At 32.4% G+C, this 15,000-nt stretch overlaps 1 protein-coding gene across 8 annotated transcripts in view; it reads right to left on the bottom strand.

The window, feature by feature from the left end:
* LOC144965404 (heparan-alpha-glucosaminide N-acetyltransferase-like) overlaps positions 1–15,000 on the bottom strand; it is a 52,526-nt gene that overhangs the window by 22,583 nt on the left and 14,943 nt on the right. Inside the window, exons 1-6 of one of the 8 annotated variants that reach the window (XM_078900724.1) lie at positions 11,078–11,353; positions 10,673–10,782; positions 6,603–6,686; positions 5,164–5,327; positions 3,262–3,392; positions 1,877–1,995 (exon numbers count right to left, since the gene is read on the bottom strand). In XM_078900724.1, the coding sequence (XP_078756850.1) occupies positions 1,877–1,995; positions 3,262–3,392; positions 5,164–5,327; positions 6,603–6,654 (466 nt within the window). In that variant the 5' untranslated portion in view covers positions 6,655–6,686; positions 10,673–10,782; positions 11,078–11,353. Of the gene's footprint in view, positions 1–1,876; positions 1,996–3,261; positions 3,393–5,163; positions 5,328–6,602; positions 6,687–8,863; positions 9,030–10,004; positions 10,186–10,672; positions 11,354–15,000 lie in introns of those variants that run through there. The other 7 variants (XM_078900718.1, XM_078900719.1, XM_078900722.1 and 4 more) reach the window with 7 other exon arrangements.

The following is a 15,000-nucleotide window of genomic DNA, read 5'->3' as shown; positions in this document are numbered from 1 at the left end:
ACGTAATAATGATGGTGATGGTGGTGGTGGTAGTAGTGATGGTGGTGGTAGTAATGATGATGGTAATATTATTATTATTATTATTATTATTATTATTATTATTATTATTATTATTATTATTATTATTATTATTATTATTATTGTACGTATCGGTGGTATTACGATTGTTGTATTTTTTGTGGTTATTAATGGTATCAGTTTATTGTTTGGTTCCATTTACCATTTTTTTTCCACTTTCGTGTATGTTGTCATCAAATTGTATGATTTATTGGCGAAAGCCTAAGATTTAATAAACTTTGTAATATCGTATGGTAATCATCATTGTCGACGACATCGTCGTTGCCATCATAATCATCATCATCATCATTAACAACAACAACAACAATATTAACAACAAGTACTACAATAGCAATAAAAACAATATCAACATCATCATAATATAATTTCCGTCATCGTCTCCACAACTATCATTCTAACCAACAGCATCACCAAAACCACTACCACAATTACATCCTCCCTCACCGTCTCCTCTTCCTCCTCCTCCACCACCACCACCACCGCTACCACTATTCCAACCACTAACACCACCGGCACAATCATTCTAACCACCAAGAGAGCAGTAAAAATGATGCAATTTGAGCTCTGAATGAAACTCGAGTCATATCGCTGTTGTTGCTCCTCGATGAAAACTTTAGTTACTACGTACTTCTGAAAATGTAACAAATATCAATCTCCCCGTTGAGGGATTAAAGCATCTCTTTAATTTTTCGAGTGAACGAAATGGACTTGTATTGTCAAGGTGTTGTCGCATTATGTCTCGTCGCTTTATTTTTTAGTTGTATTCTCTTTCGTGATTCATTTTTGATTACGTTTGGAATAATTAAAATCTACTGGTATTTTCATTTCATTGTAAATGTGATTATTTGTGGTTGAAATCTTTTTTTTTAAGGTGAAAAAAAAATATTTTTAAAAAATAAATTTAAAAAAAATATTTTATATATATATATATATATATATATATATATATATATATATATATATATATATATATATATATATATATATATATATATATATGACCGAATCATCTTTGCCCCACCACTGTAAATAGGCTAGAACCGCCACTGTTTTGACCATTTCCACTTTAAAACCGGTTTTCTTCGTTTTCCAAATCCCGACTTAATACCGGTTCGAGGCGGAGGGTCACATATGCAAAATATATTCTAGAAGTCTGGAATTTACTACAATTCTTTATAAAAAGGTATTTTAGTCAGTGGTGACATTCAAAAAGTACCTTAAAACACATCCCATAAATTCTTCTTTAAGCAAAACATGTTATGAAAGATATATAAAATGGCATATTGAAATAATCAACTGGATGCATATATATTTTTGCAACAACAAAAAGAAGAAAAGAAAACAAACAGACATTAGCAATATGCCGACAATTAAATACGTCTAGTTGAATTCAATTGAACTGTCTGCGAATATTCTAAAGTGACAATAGAGATTTGCACATCGAAAACCAATAAATTTCTCTCTAAGACTAATATCAGAGATACGGCATTACATCATAATAGAACATGGATTATTATCAACCCGAAAGCAATTCAATTAAAAAGAATATTATAATCAAATCGACATTTTGTGATCTACATTCAATCATAAGGCACAAGGCAGGTCAAGTTCATCCATTTTAAATAACATAAGCAGCAAGTACCTTCAAGAAAATTTAACTTATAATTACTATTCGATGGACTAAGGGGAGATAGAATTCCCAACTGAACACGGATTCCTACCAGATTAATTTGCATGTGATTTAAATGTTAGATTTACGAGTCAGTTTGGCGAAAATAAAGCTGATAAATTTACTTACGTAATTCGACATTTGGAGGATCATTAGCAAGAATCAGGTTGCATTTTGTTTCAGTACCCTTGGCTGGATAGTCGATGAATATCCAGTAATCTCCCTCGTCTTCGAATAGTCTGTCAAATCTTATTTGATTCAGAAGAATTAAAAGAATGGTAAAAAGTGTATATATTTTTTATAATTCATATGTTCATAGGAAATAATATCTCCAAGCCGCATGAGAGGCGATTATAGTTGTGTATGTGTGTGCGCGCGCGTGTGTGTATGTGTGATGTCCATACGTTTCTGTTTGTGAGTTTGTTTTATACAAAACAAAAAGGTCCCAATCTTTGACATGTTTATAACTAAAAAAAATCTTTTTATTTAATACAGCACTTCTTTGATCGTTTTGACCATCAATTTTATAGCATTTCGATACATAGAATGAAGTTGATGTCACTCGGGTCTTTGTTATTGTTTTTTTTTTGCCATCCGCGTTTATGAGTAATTTTCACTAAACTGTATTAACCAGACTATAAAAGTTCATGGTTACACATAGTTTTGTGTACTGGTTCGTTATACTTCCAGATGACAATGTTGTGCGCTTCTTAACCAAGCGCATGCTATCTATCCTTTAAAAAATAAGGTTGGGGGGGGGGGGGGGGGGGTCAAAATTGTTCCCTTGAGCCCGTGTTATATTTTAGCAACTAACACAATAGGCCTATTACAGGTAAATCTAAACTTCTATAATATTATTATAGATTGATATACAAATAACTTGCAAGCTTATTTTTTAGATTTAGGGTAATTCTGTTGACTAAAATGATTATTTATATTATCTGCTAGGGCACAATGATCGATCATAATTTAATTATCGTTAAAAGGTGCAAGGTCATTATGGTACGTCATTTGACGTTAGGATCGACATCTGGGCGCCCTGTTGCATTTGTGCCTACAGACTTTATTACCGAACCAATTCTCATCGTTGATGACTTAAAAGATCCCTCTCAATCTATGTTAGTTTCCACAATACTATTCTCTATAATCGGTATATCAGTATTTTTAAGCTAATTACCAAAAAAAAACAACAACAAAAGGAAGTATTCAGTAAGTATAGATAGAACGAAGTTGACGTCACTCAGGTCTTTGTTATTGTTTTTTTTTTTTATCGCCATCCAATTTTACGAGTAATTCTCACTAAACTGCATTAACCAGACTATAAACGTTCAAGGTTACACATAGTTTTGTGTGTTGGTCCGTTATACTTCCGGATGGCAATGTTGTTTGCTTCTTAGCCAAGCGCATACTATCTATATCATGAAATAAAAAAAAAAATTAATTAGAATAAAAGTGAAAAAAAAAAAAAGATTGGATACTCACATGTAAACCTGTTTTTAAAAAAACCATCCTACCTGCAAAGTTTTTGCCTTGGAGTTCCCCCGGGATGAACTCTGATCAATTCTAGAGTGGTGGAAAACGAAGTGTTGACCAGAATTGTATGAGTTGACATCTTGGGTACGTCATCAATAAACATCAAGTCACACTGATAAACATGAATATGATAATAATTGAGAGCGGGGGAAATCATGCGTCACTTAATAAAACATTTTGGGGAAGACTCTTATGCAAGATAAGAATATGGAAGATGTAAATGATACAGTTAGACAAAATAGAAAGACAAATAAAATTTATTCATCCCCAAAATAAACCGATCTATAAGGAAACCTAATGATCGATCTTTTAATTGAGGAAGGTTGGGTTTTTGGGGATATATTTTTTGCTGTAATCTTCTGCGTTGTCTTGCATTCTGTCATTCATAAATTTCCAGATTCTTAACAGTGAAAGTAAACTTCATACTAATTATTTTGTAAGTCTTAGTAAAGAGGAACAAATTTTATTGAAAGTGTTTAACCCTTAACGAAATATTAAAGTCGATGGAATGTGTACAAAAGGCTTTATGAATTAGCAAGCATGAGAGAACAAATATCAAGTATAATAAATGAAATAAAGATAAACAGTGGGTTAATTAGTTGTATTTAAAGAAGTATAATAAATGACAGTATGCAAAGTTGAATAAAGAATCAACAGATGGTTGCCTGGTCGCGTTATATTATTTCATTCTCCTGACTAAGCAATTGCTGCTCTGTTGTGGAGAGTGTTGATTCAAGGCTTAATTTAAACATCCCTTTCTCTCTCTCTCTCTCTCTCTCTCTCTCTCTCTCTCTCTCTCTCTCTCTCTCTCTCTCTCTCTCTCTCTCTATATATATATATATATATATATATATATATATATATATATATCCATGCACCCATCTATCTATCTATCTCTATCTATCTTTTCTTTTTCTTCTTCTTCTTCTTCTTCTTCTTCTTCTTCTTCTTCTTCTTCTTCTTCTTCTTCTTATTCTTCTTCTTCTTCTTCTTCTTCTTCTTCTTCTTCTTCTTCTTCTTCTTCTTCTTCTTCTTCTTCTTCTTCTTCTTCTTCTTCTTCTTCTCTTCTTCTTCTTCTTCTTCTTCTTCTTCTTCTTCTTCTTCTTCTTCTTCTCTTCTTCTTCTTCTTCTTCTTCTTCTCTTCTTCTTCTTCTTCTTCTTTTCTTCTCTTTTCTTCTTCTTCTTCTTCTTCTTCTTCTTCTTCTTCTTCTTCTTCTTCTTCTTCTTCTTCTTCTTCTTCTTCTTTGTACCTAGATTTCAACCACAATAAAATTAAACAAATAGGAGTATTTATTTTGAAACAAAACTTCGATCTGTTCGGTAATAAATGACATATCGTATCGAATCATTTTTCCGAGAGAACTCGTAGTTTTTTTAGACATATTTTTGGTACAAAATGTACTGTGTAATAAATTACTCCTAAAAGTATATGGTGGCAGGACTGACAACTATAAAGAGTTAAGCGTTAGCTTTGTTTGTAGAGTTTGGAGCATGGTTCTGTTAATCGTGTTCTTCCATTCTTTTTTTTAATTCGTCAGATATGTAGCATGTGATATAGTTATAATTCTCAATGGCGTTTAATGCTGTGTGCTAGAGATGATTGTTACTAACATCGAAAGAGAGAACCAAAAGTCATATACATTCTACTTTTTAACATTTTGCTTACTCAATCACACCATGTGTTTACAGTTAATATTAGGAGAATAATAGATTAAGTATTCCCTGGTTATTATTTTAACTTTAACTGTAAACCTAACAGTATTCTCAAGGAAAACAGTAATAGAAATGTGTCTATGACTTCATTGGAGCTTTATTGGTGGAAACAGAAAGAAATTGTGTCGGTTGGCGTAAAATCGAACCTAAATTGAAAAGAGTCAACATACTTTATAGCATTGATCTGACTGGGCCCATATTTCAATCTTGAAATTCACTGTGGAGTTGATTGTAAACCAGGCCTTATCAAATCCTAGCTCAGGTTTTGCGCCAGCGTATTGTTGTATGAACTCCATATCACTATTCTTGTTACTGTCTCCACATATACCTATGTCTGAATAGAAGAAATGTAATCAGTTGAAGATATTTTACACATTCATGTTTCCATAACAGGTGATTTTTAAATCGCGTATATAGGTTTTAACTAGAGTTTTGTTAGTTACCAAGGACAGTAAACAATCCAAATATGAGCTGAAAACTTTCAGCTTCTAATTACTCCAAAATATAGAGGGAACGAAATTGACGTCACTCACCTCTTTGCTGTTGTTTTTATTTTTATGATTAGTTGTCACTTAATTCTATCAAACTATAAATGTCTGCTATCACAAAGTTTTGAGGGTTGGTAAGATATATCCATCTGGCGGTTGTTGTGAGCATTTTGTCTAAACGCTGTAAAATGGTTTAAGTGACGTAATAGGAATTACATTTGCCTTCTAACGAGAATTCGAACCAGCATCGAGGACTTCCCGCATTAGGATCTAGATACATATCCAGGAGTAATTAAATTAATGTATAATTGAGTCGCTTTCGATGTGGCGAGAGTGAAGGCGAAGTGGCGTGGTTATCTTACCAAGTTTTATATTTGACCCAAGACAGTAAAAAATCAAATTCATGGTATTAATAAAGGAAAGAGGAAAGAAAGAAATAAGAAAGTTGATAACTTAAGCTTTTGTCTGACAAATTTTCAGATAACGAATTGCATGTTTCAATATTTTTAAAAATTATTTTTGTTGGTAGTATTTATTGAGAGAATCTGTTCACGGACTATTTTGGACATTTAACCGCTATTAAATTTGTGCAATTTAGTGCTGCACAATGCGTAAAATACGCATGTTTTGTGACGTAGCTACTTATTTTTTTCTGCGTTGATTTGTCGAGAGAAGGAATCGTGATGTTGGGTCATGAGAAAATATAATCTGGTATTTTGGAGTCCTACTTGACAAATTTACTCTTCATTACCTTTTAAACTTTGAAATGTAAACACTGAAATGATCACTTATCATATCTATCATTAAATCGGCAGTAATGGTCTGCCTAATTATTCTATCACGTTAGAATGCAATACGTCGCAATATATAATAACAAATGGCATTTGTATAGAGGCTTACCCCAATTTCAGCAGGCTTTAAATGAGTTGAACACTCTCAGTTTCTAATTATTCCAATATGTTGCTGACGAATCATGACATTTACTAACTGAAACAATCCTCGTAATCAATTTGACACGGCAAGTAAATCAATGAATTAAAAAATAAACAAACATATTTTAATACACAAATATAAAGAGACAAATAAGTGAGATCAAGAAAGACTTCTTTGTTTGTTTTTACCTGCAAATAAACATGCATAAATCAACACGGTCATTAACATCTTTCTCCGCATCTTTATCCTGTGTTGCTTGATAATAAATAAATCTGTTTAAAAAAAGAACAATTAGATATTTATATCATAATATAGACATGCGAAAAAAGTCATCAAGTTTATCTATGTGACTGAAACCTTGTGCGGCTATGTGGTCTAGTGGTATGACACTCGCTTTCGGATCGGAGGGTCCTGGGTTCGAGCCTCGCTCGGCGCATAGTTGAGTCCTTGGAAAAGACTCTTTACTCACATTCTCTCACCGTACTCAGGTGTAAAATGAGTACCTGGCCGTTAACAGCGTTGTCTTTGTCCGAAAAATTGTAATATCGCCTAACAGGCGCCATGTCTCGTCCTACATGTTAAATGTTGCTGTTGACCAGGGACCCCTTGTAAAGCGCATTGAGCACGTTAAGTGGATATTGCGCTATATAAATGCTCAATAAAAAAAAATTAAAAAAAAAACCTCTGACGCATGTAAAGGTTGAATGACCTAATTTTGACCATCGATGGATAGAGCGCGAAATTATCAGAATAGTCATGGCTCCACTGTCATTGAGGAAAAATGGCCCCAAAACCAATCGTGTAATTACTAAAGACCAAGTCTTATTTTAGTCACATTTTAATTCAAACGTCTCTGGGGCCTTTATCTTAAAAATTGAACTTATGAAACATAAAATCTAATTCTATTTAATCATTAATGATTAAGAACAAAATGAAAGAAAAACTTTTATAACGCTCTTATAAACAACTGGGATTCGAGTTCTGAATTCATTGTATGTGCACAAAATCCAAGACGACCGGCGTTTCCACAGCAACAATAATTGTCCAAAACTCTTTTCATTTTCAAATAATGTTTCATTATTTATATTTCGTTAACTGTTACTAAATATAGTGGCTTTTATTGAGTCAGCTTTGTAAATCAGCTAGTTTTACTTACAGACCCACCTAGTTAAAATATAATTGTATGGATCAATTTATCGAGACTATAATATGAACATGATCAAAATACCTTTCTACACTCCCATTACATTTGACGGTGTGTTTGGGAAATATGTGTTTTTATGGGGGCGGGGGGAGGGGGGGGGGGGATTTGAGAGTATGTTATTAAAATATTCCACATTTATGATATCGAAAACACATGTGTAATGCAATTCTTTGTATTCTTTTGTATTCTACTGTTACGCTAAAGACGAATTATAATTGATATACCATTAAATGATGATAATAATAATAATAATAATAATAATAATAATAATAATAATAATAATAATAGTAGTAATAATAATAATAATAATAATAATAATAATAATAATAATAATAATAATAATAATAATAATAATAATAATAATAATAATAATAATAATAATAATAATAATAATAATAATAATAATAATAATAATAATAATAATAATAATAATAATAATAATAATAATAATAATAATAATGATAATAATAATAATAATAATAATAATAATAATAATAATAATGATAATGATAATAATAATAATAATAATAATAATAATAATAATAATAATAATAATAATAATAATAATAATAATAATAATAAGAGACATTCATGTCACGCCTATTTCGCTTTCAGCCATAGAAGCCTCTTCTTTACTATGTTAATGGCAGGATCACAAAAAACACAAATGTGCAGCTTTGTTAACCCAACGCAATAGGCTTCAACAGTCGTAACGTCACTTCCCTCGTAATGACACAGAATAACTTAGTAACTGGTTCTAAACTATCGGAACAATGGCGTACGCCCTTATGAAATACTTCTCCGACGAGCACAAAAGTGTATCCAGAGGAGAAAAACATTATAAATCTGATCATGTTTTGACTTTTATACATTCTGATCACATAATAATAATAATAATAATAATAATAATAATAATAATAATAATAATAATAATAATAATAATAATAATAACAATAATAATAATAATAATGATAATAATAATAATAATAATAATAATAATAATAATAATAATAATAATAATAATAATAATAATAATAATAATAATAATAAAAATAATGATAATAATAATAATAATAATAATAATAATAATAATAATAATAATAATAATAATAATAATAATAATAATAATAATAATGCACATTTATATTGCGCAACCTATCCCCCTGCTTGGAGGCTCTGGGCGCATAAACATAAAATAACATGACATGTGAAAAAGTTCTATCCAGCATGAAGAATAAAAAGTACCGATTTTCTTTGTTTAGAACCAAGTTGCTCGTTGTTGGGCTGACATGACATCAGAGTATTAAATCCAATTACAGGCTTGATTTGTTGAGATGGAAATTAAATTGTATGTTGATTTGAGAGTATATTATTACAACAATGAACTAATGATAATCCAGGCTATGAGACCGGAAAAATATGTAAACGTCGGGTTTTCAATTCTTGCTTTGGGGGGCGGGGGGTGAGCAGAGGTCCTATTGGTTGACGTTTGGTCCCATTTTAGGGATTTAAAATAATCTGATCGATTGATCATGACGTCAGAGAAGGAACGTAATAAAGGAGCAGCTGTGTTTATGCAATGAAAACAAGGGACAGCCATTTTATATGTATGTCTTAATTCACAATGTAACTACTTCAATGATAAAAACAGGAATAATAAGATATCTTTAATTTTTCCTTCGTGCGATTTTGAAAGAATGGTGTTGGATACGTTTTAATGTGTGGAGATTATAAATTAGAAAGTTACAAAATTGCGAATTGCAATAAACAGTTCTAGAAAAATGAGCAAACGAGAGGTTTCAGTAGCTAGAAAAATAACTATTTTATCTAAATTTATTTTGCTATGTACAACTCCAACAAATTAGATTCGAGATCTCGGGATTCAGTTGTTTTGGGTTTTTGTTGTTTTCTTTTCTTTTTTTCTTCTTCTTTGGACAAGCTTGAGATCGTTTAAATCTATCGACATTTGAAGTAAAAGTTTTCTGGTCAAAATGTAGACAGCCGTTTTGTCAGTGCACAGTATTACAGACTTCTGTGACTTACAGCCACTTTGAATATAATATTTACCGGTTAACTGCATGCCGTATTTTGGAGAGAAAAAATACATACTTCAAAATTTGGCCAGAAATCTCGTCCTTCAAATATCGATAGATTTAAATGACCCTTATCTTGTCAAAGACTCTCAAACCTAGGCTTTAAGGAAGACCTCGCGAGGTCCCAGATTTAGGATTTTTCGTCAATCAAGATGAGAGTCATTTAAACCGATCGGTATTTGAAGGAAGAGTTTTTTATGGCCAATTTTTTTTTAACGTGTTTTCCAGAGTGTGGTAGTTAACTGCTTTTTTTTTCGCTGAATACATAAAAACGATAGCTGAAGACTACTAACCTTATTGTCAAATCCTAATCGTTTAAGAATAGTTCGTATTTTAACATCACAACCCAGATTTTTTATCTTATCGAAATCCAATACGTATTCGTCTTTGACGGCCTGAGTAAAACTTTCATGAGTCACAAAAATGAACTAAATTTTATATTGACTCGAATCTCTTGCCTAAATGTTTAAAGTTGATTGGAAAGGGGGCCATGGATCAGGCGGACAGTACGAAAGATAGGGGGTGGGGCTTAAATTCTAAGAGGGGTAAAAGGGAGGAATAAGGGAGAGGGGTTGAGTTGATGGTGAGGGAGGGGGGGGGGAAGAGAGAGAGAGAGAGAGAGAGAGAGAGAGAGAGAGAGAGAGAGAGAGAGAGAGAGTTTATTGAGGGAGTATTTGGGAATGAAAAGATAAGGAAGAGTTATTGGAGAAGGAGAAGCATGAATTAAAGGTAATTTAATTTTGTAACCTTGAAAACTTTTACCTCTTAGGTGTTTGCTCCTGGACAATGGAGTTTACAACCGTTTATAGCTTTAAAAGAGGAAAGTATATCAATCCTAATTTAAATACTCGTGTTATACCATATATACAATTATATACTTTAATCCTAGCAAATAAAAAGGTCGGATCACAACTCAGTCAAGCGCTTAAAAGTTTAAGAATGCAATCGCAATTTACCTTACCTATGTAATTATTAACTCTGTCAACAATTCGGTCGTTTGCTCTTTTATTTAAATGAATTTACGTTCTTCACGATGCATCTGTTTCTACAGCCTCATCGGTTATCCACCATCTAAAAACGGTAAAGTGAATTTCGTTTCACAACATTGAAACTGGGTCAAAATTAAATAATGTATCAAGGACCATGACAAAAACTAAAATCTCATATCTTATTCCTGGTGTGTTTGAATTCAAAATCAAATTTCGGCATCTAGTTCACTTCGACCTAGTGCCGGTTTCAGGTGATGCGTCACATATTGAAATTTTAACGTTTTGGCCTACCTAGTGACGGCAGCCCAAATATACGAGCTATCAAGAACAAAATCAAACAATTTTTACATGTGAACAGTTCGATATTAGCCAGTTACCTGCCTCACTAAGAAAAAAAATCACGTATTTAAAAATTTGGCCAGAATATTTGTTCTTCAAATATTGATCGAGGTCCTAGAGTTTTGCGAGGTTTTGAGTTTTGGCAAGATTAAACGGGTCGATGTTTGAAGGACAAGTTATCTAGCCAATTTTCAAATACACGTTTGTCCAGAGTACTGCAGTCAATTGGTTAATAATATCGATAATGTCAAATGAAATAAATGAAAAGATCTGATAGTTTGTGCTCAAGATCATAGAGCAATGCCCTAAGCAATGAGTTACGTATTTTAAATCAAAGGCAATAAGACACAGTCACTTGACTTTTGGGATATCAATGATTATGATGATAAGACTAGATACATATTGTAAATCTGTTCAAATACATGTTATATAGTATTTCGTCCTTATCTTGGCACTTATCTTATACGATAACAATGACCGAATTCAAACAATAAAATTATGTTATAAGCAAATTACACATAACAAAGTACTTAAACCTGGAACAAAATGGCCAGGATGTATCTGAAGGAATAACTTGTTACCTTGGTGTGTGCTCATTGATTGTGAAAGACATTTTTATTAGATCTAAATTAGATTCAAATCATCATACTCATTACACGGGCTAGTGAAGAGGGCAGGGAGAAAACTCCTCTAATAAGGACAAAATTCAGATAAACAGTTTGCTATCAAGGGAGTTGTGTTTTGGGGGGGGGGGGTTGGTAATATCTGAGTACTATATTGTGACAATAATTTACTTTACTAATATAGATAGAACGAAGTTAACGTCACGCAGGTCCTTGTTATTGTTTATTGCCATCCATGTTTACGGTCTTTGCTTCATACCCGAAAGGTTACGAGTTCGATCACCCGCCGCTACGCTGTTTGGCATTGAGCAAGTCACCTCCCCCTAGCTCAATTTGCGGCTCTGCACTGTGGCTGACGCCTAGGTTATTCCAGTCCTAGACCCTAGAGACAAATTTCCCATATGGGATGAATAAAGGAAATTTTGATATTATTATTATTATTATTATTAGTATTATTATTATTATTATTATTATTATTATTATTATTATTATTATTATTATTATTATTATTATTATTATTATTATTATTATTATTATTATTATTATCATTATTATTATTATTATTATTATTATTATTTCATAGGATCGATTTTTTCATACAAAAGTTGTCCGGCAGAGCGCTATCGAGCCGGGGTTTATCTCAATTTCTAAAGCATTAAGCCGGAAATAGCAATTGTTTGCTGCCCATTGTTTAGGACGTCAGTCTTTCGGAAACTAATTTCCCTCTTTTCTAACAGACCCAGCTACCCAATCACTTCTAGGTGAGTAGGATATCTCGAGTGCACCTACGATCGGCACTGGCCTCTTTGTGAAACGAGTGCTCTGCCTACTGATTTCTCGTGATTCTCATTAATGAATATAAAAACCAAAATATTCTTCCTTCATTATCTTATCTGAAATAAATGACAAAAGTAAGTTGTACAAAACAGCGCTAGAGATTAAGGAGAAAAATTAATTAATGGTAACGCGTCTCATTAGGGTAGGAGGTGACTAATTTCATTAGAGCTACTTTAAATCGTTTTCGTAAATTGGCAGAGCTTTGTAATACTGTGCTGATGCAAGTGGTCCCAAGCCAACAGAAAGACTTAATATGTAGAATGACGAGTGACGCATATTAGGTGCAATTACATTTTTCCCACAGAGGCAATACTGTTAACGGGAAGATACCCATTTTACACTTCAGGATAGTGAGAAAATGTCAGTGCAGTATATTAGAGACTAGAGACTTTATGTTTTCAACAACTCAAAATTGGGCCGCGTTCAGCGAGACTCGAATCTGGGACCTGAGTCACAGCCATACAAGACCACAAGACCGACTTTTACCTGCTCTGTGTTGATTATGTCTTTTTTTCTATTCCATTCCAGGGTTTAAGGATTTTAACATAAGTAGTGGAATTGTCTGTAATTGAAAAAGAAGACTGGGGGTTTCTTTGACCGATATTGTAAGATTAACCACACAAAAAATTAGTTCACATGATTTGCTAGAGGAATAGAAGAAATATTATTGTAGTCTAGTTGTGCTCTGGTGCCTTTTTGTGTTCTAAGCTTTTGAATCTGTTACCATTTTTAAAGGAGCCCTTCTATTCAGATTGCACAATATACATGTTATAATTGAGATTACTAACCAAGAAAGCCTTTTTTTCAATGTGACGAGATGTAAAAATTTGAAACAACTGGCTAGGGATATTTGTACTGATTTTAGGTTATCTATCTCTCTTTTTTATCGATAAAAAGCCTTTAAATTTGCAGTTCTTTGTCACACAAAAAAGCACATAAAAAAATTTTGCCCGGAAAACTCATCCTTCAAATTTTGATCTATCAAAATGACCCTCTCATCTTATCAAACAAATTTTAACGTGGGACTTACTTTATTAGCTTAAGGAATTTATTAATTTAATGATTTTGGTAAAGAATATGAATTAAAGACTCATTATTTGAAGGATAATAGCTTCTGCTGACAATAAACAACCATTTAGAGTAAATGACGATTAATAAATATCTAAAATATGCCATTTCAAATACCCAAATCCGTGCAAAATGCCACTGGTGACGTGGCAAAAAAGGTCGCATCACTTGTTAACTCTATATTTTTTTTATTTGCAAGGCAATTTTAATGTTAATATAAATTCAATGATAATTCATAATTTTATATTTACGAAAAATCACAATAGTCGTTATTTTAATTGAAAAGACCTCCTAATTCCTTCTCTTAAGAAAATGTTAACGAATTTTTGATCAGGTATGTCTGCTCGTAGCCTAAGTGACAAGTTGGACTGTTTCTTGGGGATTGTTTGACTCTCTTGAGGAATGTATGTTAGTTATCTAACAAACATCACAAGATCAATGATCTCCGCGTTTGTTTTGATCAAGACGTCCAGACGTTCCCCATGTGCACGACTGATTGGGTGATTTGGAAGGCTAAACAAAAGAATTACATTTAAATTGTGTCCCAGGCTGCTCCGACGTGTGGTCGGGGGTTGTCTTAGAAAACATCCAGTTCTTTTTTTTTTTTTTTTTTTTTTTGCTGCTACATTATAGGAACGACTTGGACTGAAAGATCTCGATGGGTAAAGATATCGGCAAGGTCAGTGCACTGTAATCATCCATTAATATATATATATATATATATATATATATATATATATATATATATATATATATATATATATACTACAGAACCAAATTTCGATTTCATAGGCACAAGTCACCCATCAGTAACCTGTTCCATCGGCTGTTCCAAAGGACAAATCACAATATCCCATTACAAATGTTAAACGCTTTGAACGGAGCAAAAACAATGTCAGCAATTCCTTTTCATCTTTGCTTTAGTTTCCCCCCATAAGGTTGTTTACCGACGATCCGTTTGGCTTGTCCAGATAACAAACAGAGGCAAGTCGTCAGAACTGTTTATTGTGCATCACATGCGCTTATTGGTGACCATGAAAAAAAACATTCTCCAAAAATGTAAGATTTTCCAAGCGCTTTTATATTATACCATGTGCAAAAGTAAGCTCACATTTAATTCCTCCTTAATATCTTTCGACATATTCTAAGCATTGTACTGTGTTATATATCATTTAAAATGGTAATTAATTGCCTAGTCAAAGGAAGTAATTATTTTCCTATTTTCACATTCGATCAAAAAATACAATGCTTAGAGTTTTAAACACCGAAATGTCGACTGCAGGCAACTGGAGGCACTTAAATTATAGGATTTTTACACCGATTGCAATTTGAAAAATCTTATAAATGATACCGTTTTGGTTAACAACATAATTTATTTAGAAGTAAAGTGTAACAGGCCGAGACAAAGATATTCGAAGAACAGGTCTTCCAAA

This window comes from Berghia stephanieae, chromosome 2 (assembly GCF_034508935.2).
Source record: "Berghia stephanieae isolate SIO BIC M18660-M18661 chromosome 2, UCSD_Bste_1.3, whole genome shotgun sequence".
Classification (NCBI taxonomy): Eukaryota; Metazoa; Mollusca; class Gastropoda; order Nudibranchia; family Aeolidiidae; genus Berghia; species Berghia stephanieae.
This window is presented reverse-complemented; position numbering and strand designations above follow the sequence as displayed.